This window comes from Embiotoca jacksoni, unplaced genomic scaffold (assembly GCF_022577435.1).
Source record: "Embiotoca jacksoni isolate LCO1_2020_lvr unplaced genomic scaffold, fEmbJac1.0.p SCAF_69, whole genome shotgun sequence".
In the NCBI taxonomy this organism is placed as follows: Eukaryota; Metazoa; Chordata; class Actinopteri; family Embiotocidae; genus Embiotoca; species Embiotoca jacksoni.
In genome coordinates, this window is record NW_027185424.1 from 386,355 (window position 1) to 406,956 (window position 20,602).

Below are 20,602 nucleotides of genomic sequence, written 5' to 3' on the forward strand. Positions count from 1 at the left end.
TCAATCATCTCAACACGGCGAGTCACCGTCCTGCGTGATGAGCTCATGTTTTCTAGTTTGTTCTTCTCTCAGGACACAAGACACCTGCTGTCTCTACCAGCACTCTTTGAGAAACTCCCCTTCGGAGAAAGGCTTGCTGGTCTTTGCTAATTTGAATGCCAGCAAATAACTTGGCTTCGTGCTTGATTCTTGGATGGCAGTTTGTCAGATGAAGGTGTTTTGCTGAGCCTGCAAACTACCTGCCGACCTCTGAGCGGTCGCCGTCCGTTCCTGCGTTGACTGGTTGTAAACGCAATTAGCATGCTTGGTGGAAAAGTGACAGCTGATGTTGTATTCCTTTAAAACCGTAACGGTTTCTTGGTAAATAAGACACACGGCCTTCGACCGGACTTCAGTGAAAAAGTATTTAGTCGTCCGTTCCTTATGAAACACTCGTGGCTCACTGTCGACTTTTCTTTTCTTTGGCCCGTTCATTGTTGCAGATGTGTTCAGAGCAGCAGCAGAGTAACAACAGAGAGCAGCCCGGTCTCCGCAAAATCAAGTCAATGTGTCACTGCGCCTAGTGCGCCACCTGGTGGACCGCCAGGTATTACAGGACAAGGTCCAATGAATGCAGTCATAATTATGATATGATTTGATTTGGGCAATTCTGTACCAATCTTCGGTGGGCCGGATTAAAAAGACCAATGGGCCGGATGTGGCCCGCGGGCCGTAGTTTGCCCACCCCTGCATTAAGCCCATATTAACAGGAGAGTGAAGTAATGTCAGGAAGACTCATCAGTTTAACTTTAAGGGTCGCCAGGCCACTCAGTCATAAAATCAAGGTGACAAAAGATGAATAGGAACAATTACCAGCCACACACCTCTCCTTGTCTCTCTTTGAGAAAGTCTTATCCTTTGACTCAAACCTTCAATTTTTCATCAGGTCAATGAATGATTCACTGTTTCTATTAGCATTTTATTAGATATCCTTTTTGAAGAGATGTATAATTAGGGTTGGAAATGGCACCTCGATCTCCTTCTCAACCTTCACCCACCCCAGCTCTCAAATTAAGCTTTGTGTCAGTCGTCCCCCATTAAGATTAATGATAAGTTAATAACAATACCACTGCAATAGCTCCACTCCACTGCCACTCTCTCTTTATTCTTTTTTTCTCTTTAAGTTTTTTTCTTCGCTCACATTTTCCACAACAGCTTGTAATGGGAGAACACTTTACACATTCTCTTCAGGATTCTGGAGCGAATATCAACTGCAGATGTAGAGCTCTTTGTGTTATTCTATAGGCAGAATTAAGCAATATTACATGAGAGGGTGTGCTTTAATGTCATTATTGGCACAACAGTAATGCGGTCAGGACTGAAGCGCAATACTGCAATATTGCAAAGTTACCAACTAAATGAAATATGGAATCAAAATGTATTCATCTTGTGGGGCAATTCACTCTCAAAATATAATACGTTTTGTTAGTGTGATGTCCGTTTCCATGGCAATACATGGGGTATGACTAAGAACAGGTAAATAATCAGTTGCATCAGTAGACGCTTATGGAATGTATGCAATGTTTACTACTCTATGAACTAGACCGACCCTTAGTAACGACCCTAGCAACAGAGAGGCTTTGTAGTCCGTGTCTAGAGATAATTTCTCAAACTGAATAAATGCAGCACATAGAAACACTGAACTGCTCAGCTAGCTCAATCTGGTTGGAACTAAGAAATCTGCTGAAGATTAAATCAATGAACCCATGTTTTTTTTAAGATATTTGCACCGTGGCATGTGTTAAATCCAAACCGGTCCAGCTAGCTGTTGCTCGGATTGTGTGCAACTCTCCGTGGTGTTACGGTACGGGTGCTCGGAGCGACCAAAAAGGACCAAAACAGACCCAATTTTACCAAATGGGTCATTTAATAGAACTATAACAAGTAGAAACTACATTATATTACATACATGAAATTCAATTCCAATTATATATTGCTATTGAGGAGGTAGAGTGATATTTCTAATGATGAACAGAGTGTGATGCCATAATGATTTTCCAAATATACAGCTGACCAATCACATCTCTAGGTCGGAACTACTTGTTGAAATAACACTGCTTAAATAACATGACTAAACAAACATTTTCAGGAATTTTTTGACACTGGGGAATGTTTTCACCATTTCCTATTCTTTTTCTCCAGTACCAGGTTTTCCCTACCCAGCAGCCAGTGCAGCAGCAGCGTACAGAGGAGCCCACCTACGAGGTCGAGGACGGACCGTGTACAACACATTCAGGGCGGCTGCTCCACCTCCCCACATTCCAGCATACGGAGGGTGAGCATCCTTTCTTGCTCTTGTCCTGTTGTCCTTTCTTCCTCTTTGGTTTTCTCTCTTTCCCTCACCCAATGGCAAGTCTGGAATCTGTGCACAGAGTCAGCACAGAGGTGCATGCCAACCTCACCTCATAGCAATAACACGCTCCCCCACTTCCACAGCATGCTGAATCAACCTACAGGCATGCTCCAAGACATGTGCCTTTGCACGAACTCATGGGAAATGACTGTCAATTCGGCCTTGTACTGTGGTGTCACTGAGCGAGACTGTGTTCACGGTGCAGTGGGAGGTTCTCCTCTTTGTGTCAACTTTTGGAGTTGCCAAAAAAAAGAAAAAACATCTTTCCAGGCCCGGCAGCAGTTCTTGCTGACCCATCCGTGGCTGAATGCCTGGAGATGTGCCAAGCACAGCTCTGTACTGTGGGCAGTCAGATCTGATTTGCCATTATTCTGTTGGGTCTTGTTATTTATTTTGTTCTTTATGGCTGCAAGCAAATGGACACTAAGGAGGCTGGCTGGGAGTCAATTTAAGAATTGGGGCAGGCTGGATTTTTGTTTCTCACACTCAGGTTTCCATCTCTAGTCTGGTGGCCATTAAACAATGGGAGAACAGAGTGCAACGACAGGATGGTATTCAAATAGCTTTAATCATGTAATAACGTGATGGAGGTTACCGTCTCCATATCGCTCCAAACCTGTCTTTATTTTTCATCTCTCCAGTGCAGAGGAAGCTCGAGTAATGTTTAGGTCTCATGCCTCATGTACGTCATCATTTCTAAACTAAGTTTGTTTCCATTGGACTTTGTTGCATTTCATTTTTAGCAATACAAAAACTGTTCCATTAACACTAACATTTTAATTGCGCCTTCTAATAGGTAGGAAAACGCACTACACAATCTCAACCTGAAAGGGACCAATAGTTTTTGATTTTTTTACACTTTATTAATCCCCAAGGGGAAATTTCTTCGCTACAGCAGGGGGGCTCTCAGGGGAGAGCTGCTGCAGCAGGCTGCCACTAGCGCGGCGCCAGGTAACCTGACCTGAGGTGCATGTTTTTGGATGATGGGAGGAAGCCGGAGAACCCGGAGAGAACCCACGCAAGCACAGGGAGAACATGCAAACTCCACACAGAAAGGCCCAGGACCGGATTCGAACCCGGAACCTTTTTGCTGTGAGGCGACACTGCTAACCACTGCACCACCGTGCTGCCCTAACCCTAACCCAATAGGCATCACATCATTTTTTTTTTTTTTTTGTGCTATATTATACAAATTTGACAACACATGAAAATTGTAACCATTATTGGATTATTTAAAGTAATGGTCCACAATTATTATGTTGACTAATTTCTCGAACAGCAGTGCTTGCAGAATTTCTAAAATTGCAAATGAATACAATGGTATATTAACCATGTCTTTATAAATCTTCTTATGGAGTTATTTTAATGTATGTACAGAACGTGCACTTCACAATCTTTGAAACTTGTAGATAAAGAAACAGAAGAAACAATGGGGGTTGGGGGGCTCACATCTAAATTCAGCATGAATGTTTCGAGGGCATCGCTGTGTTTTAATTAATTCATTATTTTAGTGTCTGCTTTGCTTTGTCAATAAAACCCAGCAGGTGCTTCAAATTAAAAGCCTACCAGTGAAAGGAGGGATTATGCTATTTGAGCCTCTGAAAGGAGTTTTAATGTGAAAACATCAAAGCAAGAAGTGCTGAGTTTCAATGACAGGAGCTTAAATGTGATTGAATTTTTTAATTTTTTTTTTAATAGACAGAAAATTAAATAGATGTAGATCCCAGTATTCATAATACAAGTAGAAAGTGAGAGCAGCGCTACTGACTCTTGATGGATCACCTCCTTCCACAAGAGTGTTTAGTTTGTACTTGCATTAGAACAAAAGTGAACTGAAAATTATATCAGACTCCAGAATTAGAGGCAAAGGTCTGCATGTTTCAAATAACTGTTTTTTTCTCTTTTCACTATAGGGCAATATTCAAAAAAATATGATATATTTATTGTTTCTGAAATTGAAATAACTTCTAAAAGCCTCCACTTAACACAGATTGTTTAAAGCAGATCTGTGGCTGCTCTTGTTTTACGAAGGGCTTTCTGTTGGAGGGATGAGTACGTCCACCTTCCAACAACGCTGTCACTGTGATTTTCTCCTGCAGCAGATGAAGCGTCGATGGGGGAGATAGGTGTTTGGGTGAACACTCGGGCATGGTCCTGACAAAGAGATATGTGCTATAGATTGTACTTTCATTAACGCTGCTGCATCACTTAATTGCCCTGGTGGCAGTTGGATGGTGAATTATTAATGTGGCCTGTGATGTACTTTTATTAAAACTGCCTGTCTCGAGTGGCGATGCGCCGCCTCCAAATAAATACTGTGACAGAGCTCGGAAATCGAGTTTGCTTCGTGTCTGTGCGTGGGTTCATAAAATGTTCCCTCATGTCTTTAAGGGAACCTGGCGTGACAGCCTATAGCATCAATAAGCCAATATGTGCATGTAGGATTCCCACAGAGTACATTTTAATGAGAGACCTGGCGCTCTGGGTCACCTTGACATTTAAGAAGTTATTGATTATCGCAGAAACCACAAAGATGTGAAACTGGAAGCTCGGCCCTCTGAGGAGCTCTTCATGTTAAATGACATTCCATCATAAGGTACTGCTGACATCTACAACCTGCTCGCTTTATTGGACGCTACATGAGTAATGTTTCTTCTCTCACAAACATGCAAACAATGCACATACGTTTTTTTTTTTCTTGTTGTGTTTTGTGGTTTTATTTAGCAGTAATTGTTCTACAGGGCTTTCATATCATGAGACATGGGATTCCACTGCAGTTCAGGGAACAAAATTGTAAACACACAAATCATAGTTAAATTATTATTCGATGTCTCCATCATGTATTGTTTTAGCAACCCAATCTTGTTAACAATAGTGTTAAGGAGAGATGCCATGGCTGTTCAAAGATACATACCTGGATTTTCTTTAATGTTCTTGTCTAACAATATTTTAAAACTTGAAAAAAAAAGTTAATAACATGTTCATTACTTTCTGCTAACAATCCCGATTGCAAGGTGCTTTCTCGATGTAAAAATCACATTTGCACGACTCAACTGCTTGAAGAGATGAAGCTAAATAACAGAATGTCCAAAATCTCAAATTTACAGCTCACTACCGATATCCTGATGTTCCATATTACATCCATTAAATATTCATTCAATAGTCATTTAATGGAACATAATCATAGTCAGATGTCGTCATTTTGGGGCGTTGCTATTAGAGGCCAATTAGCTTACACATTCACACAGTTTGTGATTTTTTTTTTTTTTTTTTTTTTTTTTTTTTTTTTTTTTTTTTTTGCAAACTGTCCTTTTACATTTGTCAGATGCAACTATGCTGGCTTTAGTCTGGATTATGTGTTTAACTTCTTTATATTTTTACAATATTATAGCTTGCTAATTTTGTAAAATATGCCGCTGTGCTGCTGGTCCACTGGTCCTTGTTGTGATTGGTCATATGCAGCAAACACTGCTTATTCTATGTGAAGATGCTCATAGCCGGATTGGGAAACGCAGGGTTGATTTATGGAGTTTAGCGCGATTATTTTTGTTCGATTTAGTTAAGTCAAATAATGAAAAGATATTCTCGACATGTCGAACCTGCTTCATAGATCAGGTCCCTGGTTGTTACTTTTCCTTCAAAGAAAGATCATTTCTGGAAGACAGGGATGTTCAAATACCATGTTCAGTGTAAGTCTCACACTTTTGATTTGACTTCGAGCTTGTTTGTAAAAAAAATAACCCAGTGAGATCATTTTTGGACCTTGCCAGCCTCCTTATCACCCATTGAAGAGCAGAAGGAAGTGCCTGCTGTATTTCCCCTCTTTTGGATTGTGGAGATGGGGGTTGATTGGTAGCTAGCCCAGTGCCTGCATGTCAACATGCACTAATATGGATGTTTTTGTTTTATTGTGTATTTGTTTGTCTGTTTGTTTGTGTTTGCATCCTCTGCAGTGTTGTTTACCAGGATGGATTTTATGGTGCAGATATTTATGTAAGTATTATTTACTGGTATGACATTGCATGCTACACCGCCATCTCCGTGGTTTCTGCCCCGTTGCTAAGCACATGCAAGCCCTGCGACCTCTCATACTCATAAACACTGCAGCTTCACAGTACGAGGCTGGGAGAGCAGGTAGCTTCTCACATCAAGACACCGTTGGCTGCAAACATCAACAGACACGAGAGCTGCACTCTAACAAATAAGAAGCAAATAAAAGTATTTTTTCAGTTGTCAAAAACCCACATAATATAATTAGTAACACATGGGTGAGAAAGTACTAAAACTTCACAATTGGATTTGAATTGGATTGGAGGTGTCTCAGTCCAGTGTGCCAGAACATTCACCAACTCTGGAGTCTGCTGAATTATAATATGAAATGTACCTGTCAGTGATGCCAAAACACATAAAGACTGTTGGTGAATGCATGTTTATTTGTGAGGAAACATGTGGTAGTATGCAGCCTGTATAATATAATGATGTGAATAATACAACAATATATCCATAACAGTACAATGCACCCCTTAAAATTTGCTAATAAAGAAAAAAACAATAATATATTGATCTAATAACAGCAAACAACTGGTCAGGTAATTTAGTCCATTCAACACAAATCTGACACATCTGCATAACTGCTTTAGGCTGATTTGCATTGACACGTCGTAGCTCATAGTCAAGGTAAAAAGTTCACAGTAATGATAATAATACATATTGTAATCGAAAATAACTCTTGTGACAATCAGGCAAAAATGACTTTGAAGAAAAGCTACATTTACACTCATTTAGTCTGATTTTATGCTGCTCTGTGAACTCAATGTTTAAAGTTTTCTGGTTTTAAACCAGGGCTGCCTTGAAGGTTGAGGACACGCAGTCAGAAATGAGATATCACACCATTATTCAACTGGATTTCAAGCATCAATTCCTGCGCTGTCAGTGTGGACAAAACCACAAGCACACACACAGTGGAGGCTTCAGGGAAATCCAGACTAATGATGTGTGTGTGTGTGTGTGTGTGTGTGTGTGTGTGTGTGTGTGTGTGTGTGTGTGTGTGTGTGTGTGGTGGAGGGGCTCCTATAACATTCAACCTCCTTGCCCCCCCATTAGCCCCGTGCCCCTGCCACAGGGATTGATTGCCATGCTGCAATCACAACATTTAATATTCATTAGCGAAGGGTTGCTGTGTTTGTTTATTGAAAAATCTTTACTTTGGATGTGTGTTCAGTCATTTCATCCAAATGGAGGATTCAAAAAGATAAAAAAAAAAAAAAAAGAGTACTACACAAAATACTGCAAATTCTAAAGAAGCTGTGATTGGTTGAAATAGTTTTTTACACCTTTCTTTATAATGTTTCCTGGAGAATGCAAACACACAATCTTCCTCATGCATGACCTGACACTTCCTACCAACACATTCCCTATAATTACATTTCAATACAACTAAAGAAAAACAACAAATATGCTTCGAAGGAAACAGATTTCTGTTTTACATCATCATAATGAGAAAAACTTAACAAGTAATGAAGGACAGATAACCACATCAGAGCTGTGTATTAGGCAACAACAATTGTTTGCTTCAAATTAAAAGCCTCTTTAATAGCACCACAGCTACATGAAATGCAATATACTTGTTGTATATTTGAATTAACAAATACAGTAAGCGATAAATTACTTCAATGAAAAATATGTTGTCATTTGGTCAGTAGAGTAGTTATAAACATCACAAGAAGTGAGTTGTTATTTCAAAAGTGCTTCCATTGTGTTCTCTAGAAACCAGAACATCTTCAAAAAGTTATCAACATAAAGTACAACTTTTACCTTTGATGTAGAAATGTGCACTTCATTTAATTGACCATAGAAGCTATTATAGGACATGATGTCACCTTATACTCCACAAAGCCTTTTCTAAGAAGAGGCCTTTATTTAATTAGGGTAGACTTGATATGTAGCCATTATTTAAATAGCAGCTTTTTTTTTTATTTAGCTCTATCAAAGAAATGAAGTTGGAAATGTTTTAAATTTTAAATTTAAATGACTTATGTCACAGCAGTTGTACAGAAAGTGTGGCTGAAAGTATGAGAAGTCCGTGAAGATGGATGGACAGACATGAAGAGATGTCCTGCTCGGCCTGTCCTTACTTCACTGAGTCAGCACATGTGATGGATGTGAACCTTTGAGCTGTGTTTGTGTGTGTGCAGTGGCCAAACCTTGACCATATGCACATACACACCAACTATTAGTCTCCACGCACACACACACATGCACACACACACATGCACACACAGCGCTGTAGGGTTGCCATTAGTCACTCAGTCAGGAGTGACAGCCACACAGTGGTTGGTGACTAACACGGGCCAACCTGTTCATCTTCCTGCCATGACCCATCATCACACGCACTAAGTATCACTTACTCACCTCAACAGTGTATCGTGGTAATAATACATTGCTCATGTCAGGACAGACGCACTCTCTCAGTCGTAGAGCAGGAAGGGTGGAAGGTGAAATGGTGTGAGAATCACTGCAGTTGCCAGCGAGCCTGGAAGAGAAAAAAAAATTGCTTTTGTTTTATGATACATTAAAGCATGGGGTTCTCGCTCATGTGCCATTTACAGCCAACAGTCAGCTGGCTGTGACTGAAAACAGACAAACTGCCAACATAGAACTGCTCCTGGATGTCCTGCTGTGTCTTAACATACTTAAAGGATAGTTACAACCTCAAATTCCTCTCTTCCAGCATATTCTAAAAAATCAACAGAGTTGTTAGGGACCAATGACTACAGGAGGCGTGGCCTCCGGACTTCATTGTGTGAGGTGGTGGTTCAGGGGACAGTGGAGAGATTGACCGTCGCTCAGTGAACCTCTGCTGACTTTCCATTCCCAAGCAAGCAGCTACCTACTGTGACGTCACCCATCGCTTTGTGAACTGCCATTTTAAGTTTGGAATTTCGGCCGTCGCCATCTTGTGTCTTTTGGAGCCAGACTATATTTGAAATGAGTTGAGAGGAGCGATCGGTGGATCTGATTAGATTTTGACAGGCAACCTGAGGACATCACACCCACCCACCCACCTATAGCGAAAACCTAACTGCACTCCAGGCATGTCAATCAAACCAGACACGCTCCCAAATATGCCGCTTTTTGAGGCTTAATATCTAATAAATTATGCGATTAATTTTCGATGAACCATCAGAAAAGTAATCAGAAGGTATAAATTTAGCGCCTGACACCCTAATTACCTGTTGAAAAATGCATCAACTTTGTATTTCAGGAGAGAAGTTGAAAAGGAGTCTAAGGGGCCAGAGGCTTTTTATTAGATAACCCCCAGTGGCCCCTAGTGGTATTGTACTGTATGGCACTTCTGCATAGGCTTCACTTTCCAGACCTGGAGGCCACGTCCATTTTATGGTTATGGTTGTAAAATTTGGAAAGTCTGGTGGAGCTTTGATCATCTCGAGGCTCAGCTCTGGCCTTTAGGAGTCTGTGAGTAACGCCACCTGAGCTTTAGCTCAGAAAGTCTCAGATGTGTTTCTGTGCGGTTTGTCAAGTAGATAGTGATCTTAATACAGCACATTTAGAGGAGTGACCATGTGCTCTGTTTGTGCCACTGAAGAAGAAGAATTCGTGTTCATTACATCACTTGTCAATGCTCATCGGTCCGGGTCACACCAAAGTTACTGCAGCTCGAAGGGGAACAAACTGGGGCTACAGTTTACACTTTCACAGCAGCTGCTACCTCGTGATGGGCACAAAACATAGAAAACAGACCTGCAGTCTTACGACATGTACGTCATGACTTAGAAGTGGTAAAAAAAAATTCAAATCCAAGCAAAAACTAAATATTTGCATACGGTACAAATTTTGTTCGACAAATCGCTTGTATCATATGTCAAGCAAAATCCGTGTCATTATGTAAACCTGAATACAAACAATAAAACAAAAACAAGTTATGAAAAGACTTGAACAAGACTGTAAGTCAGCCGCACTGAACACGAACATAAAGAAACGTTTGAGAGTTGTTGACACGTAATTCAAATATAGAGTATAGATATTTGTGTACAATACATACTGCATGTGTGTATGGATATGTACATATGTAGATTACTCTGACTTTAACGTGTCTTCTCTGTAACACACTGGAGAAAATACCCAGCTTTTAGTATGTCTGTTTGTTTCTGTGGGTTAAACATGAAACTGTGTTTGATCACTGCTGCCAGCATGTCATGGGTTTGCACGCGTCGACAGGAATTGATGTCTACAAATCTGTACTGTGATGTGTAGAGGAGCCAAATGATCTGCTGATCAGCGCAGGATTCACTGATGACACTGTAATGCTGACACTCAACAAGGCTGTCAGTCATTATGCAGCATTATGTCAGCACTATGTCAGACTGCAGCTCGACTGCCAATTACAAAACTGGCATCAATACCACTTAGACTGTCTCATGAACTGCAGTAAAAATACTGTAAAGCACATATTAGTTCCAAATGTTATAGAGACTTTGTTGAAACTCCGAAACCGTACAGGTTGCTCTTAAACACTGGAGTTTTTTTTGCCACATTATGCAGAGCGTCACTTTTGTTTTTCAGATTGTAATGGTTACAAAAAAACACCAAAAAACAGGTATAGAATTAGGTAATAGCATACTACTTTTTAAACATGTTTTGGCATATTTTGGTTTTGATTTACACATGTAATCATATCCTAAAAATGTTTTCTCCAGTATTGAGTACTCTAGTAGAAATTAGTATACTGTGGCATGATGCAGGTTTCCGAACATCGTTTGTTGGTACAGAAGACAGTGTTTGAGATGTTAAGAAATAGAAACAGGGCTGTCACTTAGCGTTAGATTTAGATTGTGTATACAGGAATATGAATAACCAGGTTTCTATTGTCCAATTTTTAGTTATATAATATTATATAAAGCAGGGTCACACCTAAAATTGTGATTCTGGAGTGCATGTAAACACACTTACTGTAGCTGCTGTGGTGAGTCACTGTGACACCTGCGTTTTTCAGGAGCTATTTGAGTGTAGAGATCAATCAAAAAATTTTAAATTTGGTCATGCTGCTATATAAAGGATGTCCTTAACAATTATATTTAAAACAATATATACTAACACAGATTTCTCATCATCTTCCCCACTAAGTCTAAAATTTAAATCATTAATTGTGACTGTGAGTTTTATTATGTTATTGTGACTGTTATACTTATTTTCATAATTATTCAAAATTTCATGTATTTATAATATGAAAGTGTGAGCATGTTCTCAGACAGGATCACATAAAAATGCAGGTCCTTTGGAAAAGCTTAAAAATAAATTTATATTGGCATTAATCTTTTTTTTAAATACCATTTTCTGAATTATTTAAACCTTAAACAAGACAGTATATCAAGATTACTTACAAATACACATGTATACGCAATAGTAGCTGACATTAATAGTGTACAAACATAGAAACACATGGATAGCTCTTTCTCAATAACCTTCTGCTCATCTTATTTTCAGATAAAGTATAATATTATACAGTGCCAACTCCTCTCCGGAGATCATTTCACCCAATTTGAATGTCTCACCTGCTCATCTTTACAGCTATTGGTTCAGTGGTCATTTTTACTGATGTATCAACAGATCAGGTCAACCTTTAAACATACAAACACCATCACAGGGCCACACGACCTCAGAGGGGCAGCGAAACCTGCCACTTCAATGTGAATCCAATGTGAAAATAATGAATTAGGTTTGAAGCTTGTTGTGCTTGTGAAGGAAGGGACAATGAATCCAGCGAGCCTGTGGGTTTGTCAGCTTTGCCAGCAGATGGTTTCACTGCCAACAGCAACCCCCGTTTGACTCCAGCCATGTATTCACCCGCAGCTTCAGGAGATTATGCAGCAGTACAAAAGCAAACTGAAACTGCCAGAAAGTTGAATCATCACACAGGCTATTGTACTGGATGGAATACAGTTTGTGTGTTTGCATGCACACAGTGAGCTTCTTTGCATGTTAAATTTGATCTGCTGGAATTATCACTTATTTTTATACTGTATGCTGTATCTCCCAGCTCAAACTCCTTTTTCTTTACACACTGACACGCTTTAACAAAGTGCCGCGCTTTAATCGCTGCTTCTCCTGCTGGCATCGCGCTTCCTTATCTTCTTTTTATCAGACTGACCCACAGATCATTTTGACCATGTTGAGCTTAACAGTGAGGTGAAAGCTAATTTGAGGAATTCAGAAAGCTAATTGGGCACTTTGACCAGGGCTGTAACCAATCAGAACACTGAAGTCACAGCTTTGGTATTTTTAGCCTGGGGATTTCTGGGCTTTTATAAAAGAGGAATTCAAATTTAATGAGTAAAAAACATCTTTTCAAGCAAAAGAACATGTTGTTTTGGACAATCCACATATAAAGGAAAATAATTTTAGGCAAACTGAAATAAAACAACAACAAAAGAAATGGTTATTTTTTTCTTGGCTATAATTTTATTTTTTTGTAGTGTTCAACTGGCTTTGAAATAGCTTTTAGACCATCATGTTGGAAAAATAAAGTAAATTCAAATTTAAGTGAACCGTTAACGAAATACATTATTTCTGAATTCCTGGTTATAGCCTCCCCCTTTTTTTTCTTTAACAAAATGAAAGGAACAAAAGGATCTATAGACAATCTGTCTCAATGTGAGTAGGCATGTTTGTGGATGTTGTTCCAGTCTGTTTACGTGCATTCCCATATTTATGCTGCATCTGCTTGGAGTAAATGACCAGCTCAGTGCAAAAATAACTACATTTAATATTTATCTTTTAGCAGTGTCATAGAAATAGAATAAGAAATAGGAGCCATTCTGTCTGTCATAGAACTCTTATCTCACTTATTAGACATAAAAAAACGGTGTAAATGAAATTTCATTAATGTCAGTATGTGTCTCATGATAAGTTTATGTGTTCAGGACAATAGAAAACAGTTTAGAGAAAAGTATCCATCACAAGGAATTAATTAACTTTACTGTTATCTCTCTTTTGTGTGTGTGTGTGTGCGTACGTGTGTGTGTGTGTGTGTGTGTGTGTGTGTGTGTGTGTGTGTGTGTGTGTTCTAGGGTGGTTACGCTGCCTACAGATATGCCCAGCCTACTGCTGCAACAGCTGCTGCATACAGTGACAGGTAAAATGCAAACTGTCACATTGGGAGAATCATAATCATAATGCTTTATTTTTTGTGAAATAACCAAAGAGTTGTTTAGCCCTGGCTGCACAAGCTTCACAAATATAACAGTGACTGCATTTACAGGGAAATCAGCAAGAGCAAAGTGTGTTTGTGTTTGTTCTCTGTGGCTTTTTATTGGCTGTGATAAAAAGATATGTAGAAGTGAGCTCAGTTGGTTTAAAAGGAGTAATACGGTCCAAAATCTGGTAAATTCAGTCAACTCTGTCACGTTGCAGTACAGTATGTGTAATTCAAGTAATGAAAACTGTCACATAAAAGCCCAAACTACTGGCAAGTTTATCTTCTTAACAGGGATACTATTTGCATTCACGTATTATTTCCAATCTCCTCTACTTCACCACACTGTGAGTTGAGTGGATCATGACTGGGACCATTTTAAGTTTCAGGTGAAACCGTTCAGAAGGCCGTTTGTATTATCCATGATTGATGGAATCTGTTAATATTACTGGCACTCAAGTGTGATAGAGCAGCTATTTTAGGTGATATCAAAAGATTTTCACCAAGAGTGCAGTGAAATACACTATGATAAAATAAAAATGAATACAAAATTTAACATTACAGCAATATTTGAAAACTGCATGTATCTATAGATAAAATAATCAATACATACATTAATAGAAACTAATGAAATGTAACTACATAAGTATAGTGTATGTACATCTAATCATAATAAAATATAATATATGTAAGATAAATAACAATATTTTAATTTGGTCAAAAAGTTCAATAGACATCTTCATTTAAAGAAAATGTAGATTTTATGAAGTTAAAATAGATTTTCCACTTCAACAGCACTGAAACGCAGCACACATCTGGGGTTCTTAGGCTGTTAAAACAGTCTGAAATGATCCACACATGTCAGACAACAATCTGTAAAGAACTTCCCAAATGTTTATAGATATTAATTTACTCAGAAAGCTTCTAAAAAAAATTGTCGTGAAACACGTTTGTGACAATAAGTGAGACTATTTTCTCTCCACAGTGAAACTGGATTCTTAAGTGAGCTGTTCATTAACTGACAGCAGGAACATCTCGACCAATATTGTTATATTGTCATCCAACCAAAACCCCCGTCTGCCCATTGAATATAAAAATGGAAGTATGCATAGCAACAGCACCACAATGCAGAGCCTCAAAACTCATGATGTTGAATCAGTGCCTCCCTGACATAGTCAGAACATTAAAGGTTTATTAGAGGGTTATTGCATTGAATTGCACCACAAGTCACTGTCATCAAAGTCTCAGGCAGAGACTTCTTCTTGAGAAGTTACTGTGTAAATAATAGAAATACAACAAGGAACCATAGTTCTGGTGAAAATATGAATCATGAATATTGTAAAAAGGACTCTGAGTTGAAATAGGGGTTTCTGGGTCTGAAATGATATTTGAGGGTACTTTATCTCCCTCATGCCCTTCTCTACTTTATTAATAATAGATATATTCATAACACAATGAATAATTTGTATTAAATTAGTAAGCACTGCTGTGTAATTTTCGTTTATAATTGAATGGAACGTGCAGATGTCTGTCCTTTTTGATTTATTATTCATCTCCTGCCTCACTTTCCCTAACTTCAGTTTTTTGGTTGAAATGAACCATCCCGGATGGCAGAAATCTGATACGTCAATTTATTATAGACAAAGCTTTGAGTCTAGAAAATAGAACAGCTAATATTTTAGCAGACAAAGAAGGTATACAGTGAAGCTTGAAAGTTTGTGAACCAATTAGAATTTTATATATTTCTGCATAAATATGACCTCATTTGATTTGCACACAAGGCTGAGAAGTAGATTAAGAGAATCCAATTAAACAAATGAGACAAAAATAGTATACTTGGTCATTTATTTATTAAGGGAAATGATGCAATATTAAATATCTGAGAGTGGCAAAAGTATGTGAACCTCTAGGATTAGCAGCTAATATCGAGGTAAAAATAAAATCAAGTATTTTCAATCAACGCGATGTTAGTCAGGTGTGAGTTGGTGCCCTGTTTCATGTAGAGAACTGGGATCTATCAAACTCTGAATTTCACAACACGTGTTTGAAGAAGTGTATCATGGTACAAACAGAGGAGATTTCTGAGGAATTCAGAAAAAAGAGTTGTTGATGCTCATCAGGCTGGAGAAGGGTTTAAAACCTTTTCTAGAGGTTTGGTTTCCACCAATCCACAGTCAGAGTGGGTACAGAGGGATATTCAAGAGCATCGTTGCCATTATTCCTCAGCAGTGGTTGACCAGCGAAGATCACTCCAAGAGGAAGGCGTGTAACAGTCTGCGAGGTCACTGAGGAACACTGGGTAACTTCTAAACAAGTAAAGAAAAAAAGAAAGAGAACTTTTTGGTTTAAAGGAGAAGTGTTATCATTGGAGAAAGGAAAGCACTGCAGTCCAGCATAAGAACCTCATCCTACCTGTGAAACATGGGGGTGGTAGTATTATGGTTTGGGCCTGTTTTGCTGCACTTAATATTTACCAACAAATTCTATAAGGAAAATGTCAAGACATCTGTCTGTGAACTGATACTGTGTTCCAGATGTTGTACTTGTGTACTAACACTCATTATTCTAAGTGCATCAGTGTGTTCACACCATCAGTACAGACACATCAGAACACTATCAGTACCAGAATGATGCACTCAAAACGGTACAAAAAAAGAAGTGTGAAACGCTGGACACTTTCCACCCTACACGGATGCCATCTTGGCTCCATAGAGGAAGGGGCGGGGCTACCAACGTAAAGGATTTTCAAATTAAAGCATGTGAGAAAGCTGCAGCTGTTCCTGAACACAACGTGTTTGTTCTCCACTGCTGCTGCTGGACAGAAGAATCAGTGTGTTTATTGAGTGTTAAACAGAGGACACAAAAACACACTGATTTCTGGGTAAAATAATTAAATAGATATTTTGGTGTATTGATGTGTTCCCATGATGAGGTTATTTCTGCTCAGTGCAGAACAGCAGCATGAGATTTGAAATGGCACTACTAAATTCTTGCACTACACAAGAGTCCTAACATGTAAGATCAATATTTGTTAGTGTTCTAAGGGAAGTATGTCATCTGGTACACAGAATAAATCTCAAGAGAATGTGGGTCATGCAGCAAAACAATGTACACATGTTGTTATTTCAAAAATGGTGAAAGAGGAATAAAGTTATTGTTTTGGAATAGCCATGTCAAACTCCTGACCTTTATCCTATATGACTGTTTTGGACAGACCTGAAACGAGCAGTTCATGTGAGGAACCCACCAATAACACAGAGTGGAATCTGTTCTGGTGGACGAACGGACTAAAATTCCTCCAAGTCAATGAGCAGAACTGATCAACAGATATCAGAAGCATTTAGTTGAAGTTATTGCCACACAAGAAGGTCACAGCAGATACTAAAAGCAAAGGTTCACATAGTTTTGCCACTCACAGATATGTAATGTCTGATCATTTCCCTCAATAGATAAGCATCATGCTTTCATCCCATTTGTTTATTACATCAAGGACTTGTCTGAACACCTTGATGATACTTTAGGTTATATATAAGCAGAAATGTATACATTTCTTTAGAGTTCACAAACTTTCAGGCATGACTGTACGGTTAGTTTACTGGAAAATAAGCTATCATGCTTATGAATGATGAAACCATATTCACAAAGGGAGAATTAAAGACGAGGCAGGATTTGAAGTGAAGAACATTGATTCTACTGCCTCAGTACTTTCATTCAGAACACATCAGGGGAAAACTGATTCATAAGATCAAACATGCAACATGATTTCACACTTTAATCCATTATATACTACAATTCATAATCATCTATTCATATGTACGAAAAAGAAAAAAAAAAAGAGAAAAATAACTATGGTATGGTGTATATTATTATAAGGACCTTGTGTCAAAACAGAGCGTTTGGAAAGTTGAGTGGAATTTTATACTGCATGCAATTTATGAAATATAATGTCAATAAAATGAGAGTAAATCTCAGTATAACACATTATATCATTAGTAACCCATACACCTATATATGTATATACCTAATAGGCTACATACATACATAAATATATGCATACATACTTACATCTATTCTTTTTATGAGCAAATTAAAAGACAACCTGATAAATGACCATATTAAAAAGACAAAATGTCAACATACAAGTTGTACTTTATTTCTGGATTGTGGAAGTAGTTCTTTCTCTGGTAAAGAGCCGAACATGCCCTTTTTTTTTTTATCTGCACAAGTGACTCTGCTGCATTTATACTGGTTTGTATGTCACCTGACCCTGACTGGGTCCGGTCAGACCTCATGTAAGCAGCTGTTGGTGCTTCCCCTCTGTTACCCTCATAGCATAAACATGACCCACACGGTGCCCGTGTGCTCCTGCACAGATGGGCACATCAATGCTACACAAGGACACAAGTAACCTCTCGGTATCACTGCAGACCTGGGAGCAACGCTCCTCTTATAAACCTTTGCCTAACCATGTTCATGGTTGTTTCATGCAGACACACTGGGAGGCAAAGTGAAAAGCTTTCACACAGAGGAGACAAATGCAATGTTATTTAACTCTTGAATTCATGGATGTTTTTTTTTTTTTAACAATCCTTTATACCTCATATCATAATCATAAAATCATACTGCTTGTGAACTAAAATAAATGTGCATCGCCACTCACAAAGAGGAGAGTCATGATTCTGTATATTGTTAATGCAGTGGGCAGGTGTTACTGTGTGGATCTTGTAGCAGTCCTTTCTGTAGCGAAGGAGCCTCTGACTGGAAGCACTCTGCTGTCTGACCAGTAGGTCATGCTACAAATGAGAAAGGTTGTCCATTATGCTGAGCAGTTTGTGCAGCATCTTCCTCTCAACAACCAATTTCAGGGTTTCCAAAGCAGATCCCAGCACGGAGCCGGCCTTCTTTATCGGCTGGTTCAGTTTCTTAGTGTCACTGTGTGATTGATGCTGCTGCCCCAACAGATGGCTGCAGAGAAAACATCGCTTGCAGTAACAGACTAGTAGAAGATATGAATCATCTTGCTACACATAACAAAGGACCGAAGCTTCCTTAGAAAGTGGCGTCTGCTCTGTGCCTTCCTGTAGACAGCCTCAGTGTTTCCAGTCTAGTCTGTATATGTAGCACTCCACCATCACCTCTTCTCCCTGGATATATCGTTTTTAACTTAGCCCTGGTCCTCAGAAAGTCCACAACCATTCGGAGTTACCTGTTCCCATCACTGACACACCCATTAACTACTGAGTCACCTGACTATTTCTGCAGATGACAGGACTCTGAGTTGTACTAGAAGTCGGAGGTACACAGGGTGAAAGAGGAAAGGTGAGAGTTGAACACAGTGTGGTGTGTCACTCAGGTAGTCAGTAATCCAGGAGGTGCAGAGGTGGTCTACCTGTATCTTTTGGAGATTGTCTTGCAGGCCGGATTGTAAAGATGCTTTAGAAATTAAATAGCATGACCCTCTCAGTGCTGTGAGTCCATCTATGTCCTCCTGTGTGCATTACAGAGAATATATTCCAGTCCATCACTTCAAAACAACCTTGGAGAGTCTGCTCTGAATCCTACGACCACATCCGGACAGTTCAAGTGATAACTGCTACTGCAGGTTTATGAAAGGATATAACATAGTCAGGTTGATCTGATCCTCTCAGGGGAGGGAGTGACAGTTTGAATTTGAACTGTGTTTGAATGAATGTTCAAATCTTGAATGAAAAGTGACAGCTCTAGTACCTAGTACCAACCTGGAAACATAATGCCTCCGGATATGGCTATTGCCAGCGCAGAGGCATGAAAACTTAAATGCATAAGGTGTGTTATCAGACAAAAACATGACAGAAAACGTAATCAATTTCAAGCCAGCCGCTTCCCTTCGAGCTTTGAACTCAGACAAAGACTTTCACTGACGTCGATCAGTGTCGCCCTTCCTGAGGAACAAAACTTAATTCATAAAATGACCCCAACAGGCGCTAGTTCCTTCTGGCCTCACCAAAGAGTTGCCGTTCCATTTGTGGCTGATAATGCAGCTGGACTCAGGAATTGCCACCAGTCACTTAAGCAACAGCTCGAGTCCTGTGTAGTAGCAGTATTATAAAATGCAAGATGTAACTGCACAACTGCTGCTGGCATAGACATCAATGTCAACATCACCTGTAATTCTTCTTCACTGTTAAATGAACCACTCATAGGAAAGGTTGATGTGGTGTGTTTCTTCTGGCAAAGGGACAAAAGGAACTTTATTGGGGCGTGACGAATCTGAAAAGGAAATGTCAAAGGTAGTAATCAAGCAGCGAACATAAGTGTCTGCGTCACCGTCTCTAAAAGTCTGTTTTCCCTCCATATAAACTGAAACAGTGTCCCAAGTTTTCAACTAGGGTCAGCAACGTTTTCAAAACTCTCCATTTTATGAGTTCAAAAGCTCTGGACTTGTGTGAACACGAGGGCTAATCGTAGCATAGGTTATGCATTTCAAAATGAAAAGTATTCATGTGGACGTAGCCTCGAGCTTCGTGACCCAGTGTTACCTCCTCTGGAAATAGTAGCCTGTCAAGACTGTTTCCTAAACATCAGCACACACACATTCACATCTCACACACTCACATCACCTTGAACACTGTTGACAGTCTTGTGAACCTTATCTTTAAAAGTGCTCGGCTTTCCTTCTGGTCAATGCAGATATCTTAACACTGCTTTAGCTAGTCAAGGCACAGAGGAGAGACATTAAATATACATCGTAGCGTAGTCAACCCTGTTTATTAAGACTTGACTGTTTATTCCGAGAAAATGAGTGATTTGTCCTTCTTCTCCCATATTATTTTCACTTCAATGTAACACTTTAACACTTCAGGAAATACAACATTTCTTGGACTGTATCAAGTTTCATAACTCATTTGTCAAAGATTTGCTTTGTAAGGATGATGATTAGTTCAGAGAGAGTAGAGTTGTCGAGAGGAGCTGGTTATTAAGAATTGCTTTCCTGATCCCAACACTGCACACAGTAGTTA

The 20,602-nt window shown here is 39.2% G+C and overlaps 1 protein-coding gene across 14 annotated transcripts in view; it reads left to right on the forward strand.

Moving 5' to 3' along the window:
- LOC138214246 (RNA binding protein fox-1 homolog 1-like) overlaps positions 1 to 20,602 on the forward strand; it is a 278,008-nt gene that overhangs the window by 244,138 nt on the left and 13,268 nt on the right. For 10 of the 14 annotated variants that reach the window (XM_069175661.1, XM_069175653.1, XM_069175651.1 and 7 more), the window contains 3 exons: positions 2,182 to 2,314; positions 6,346 to 6,385; positions 13,480 to 13,544. In XM_069175661.1, the coding sequence (XP_069031762.1) occupies positions 2,182 to 2,314; positions 6,346 to 6,385; positions 13,480 to 13,544 (238 nt within the window). The remainder of the gene's footprint in view (positions 1 to 2,181; positions 2,315 to 6,345; positions 6,386 to 13,479; positions 13,545 to 20,602) is intronic. The other 4 variants (XM_069175655.1, XM_069175658.1, XM_069175657.1 and 1 more) reach the window with 1 other exon arrangement.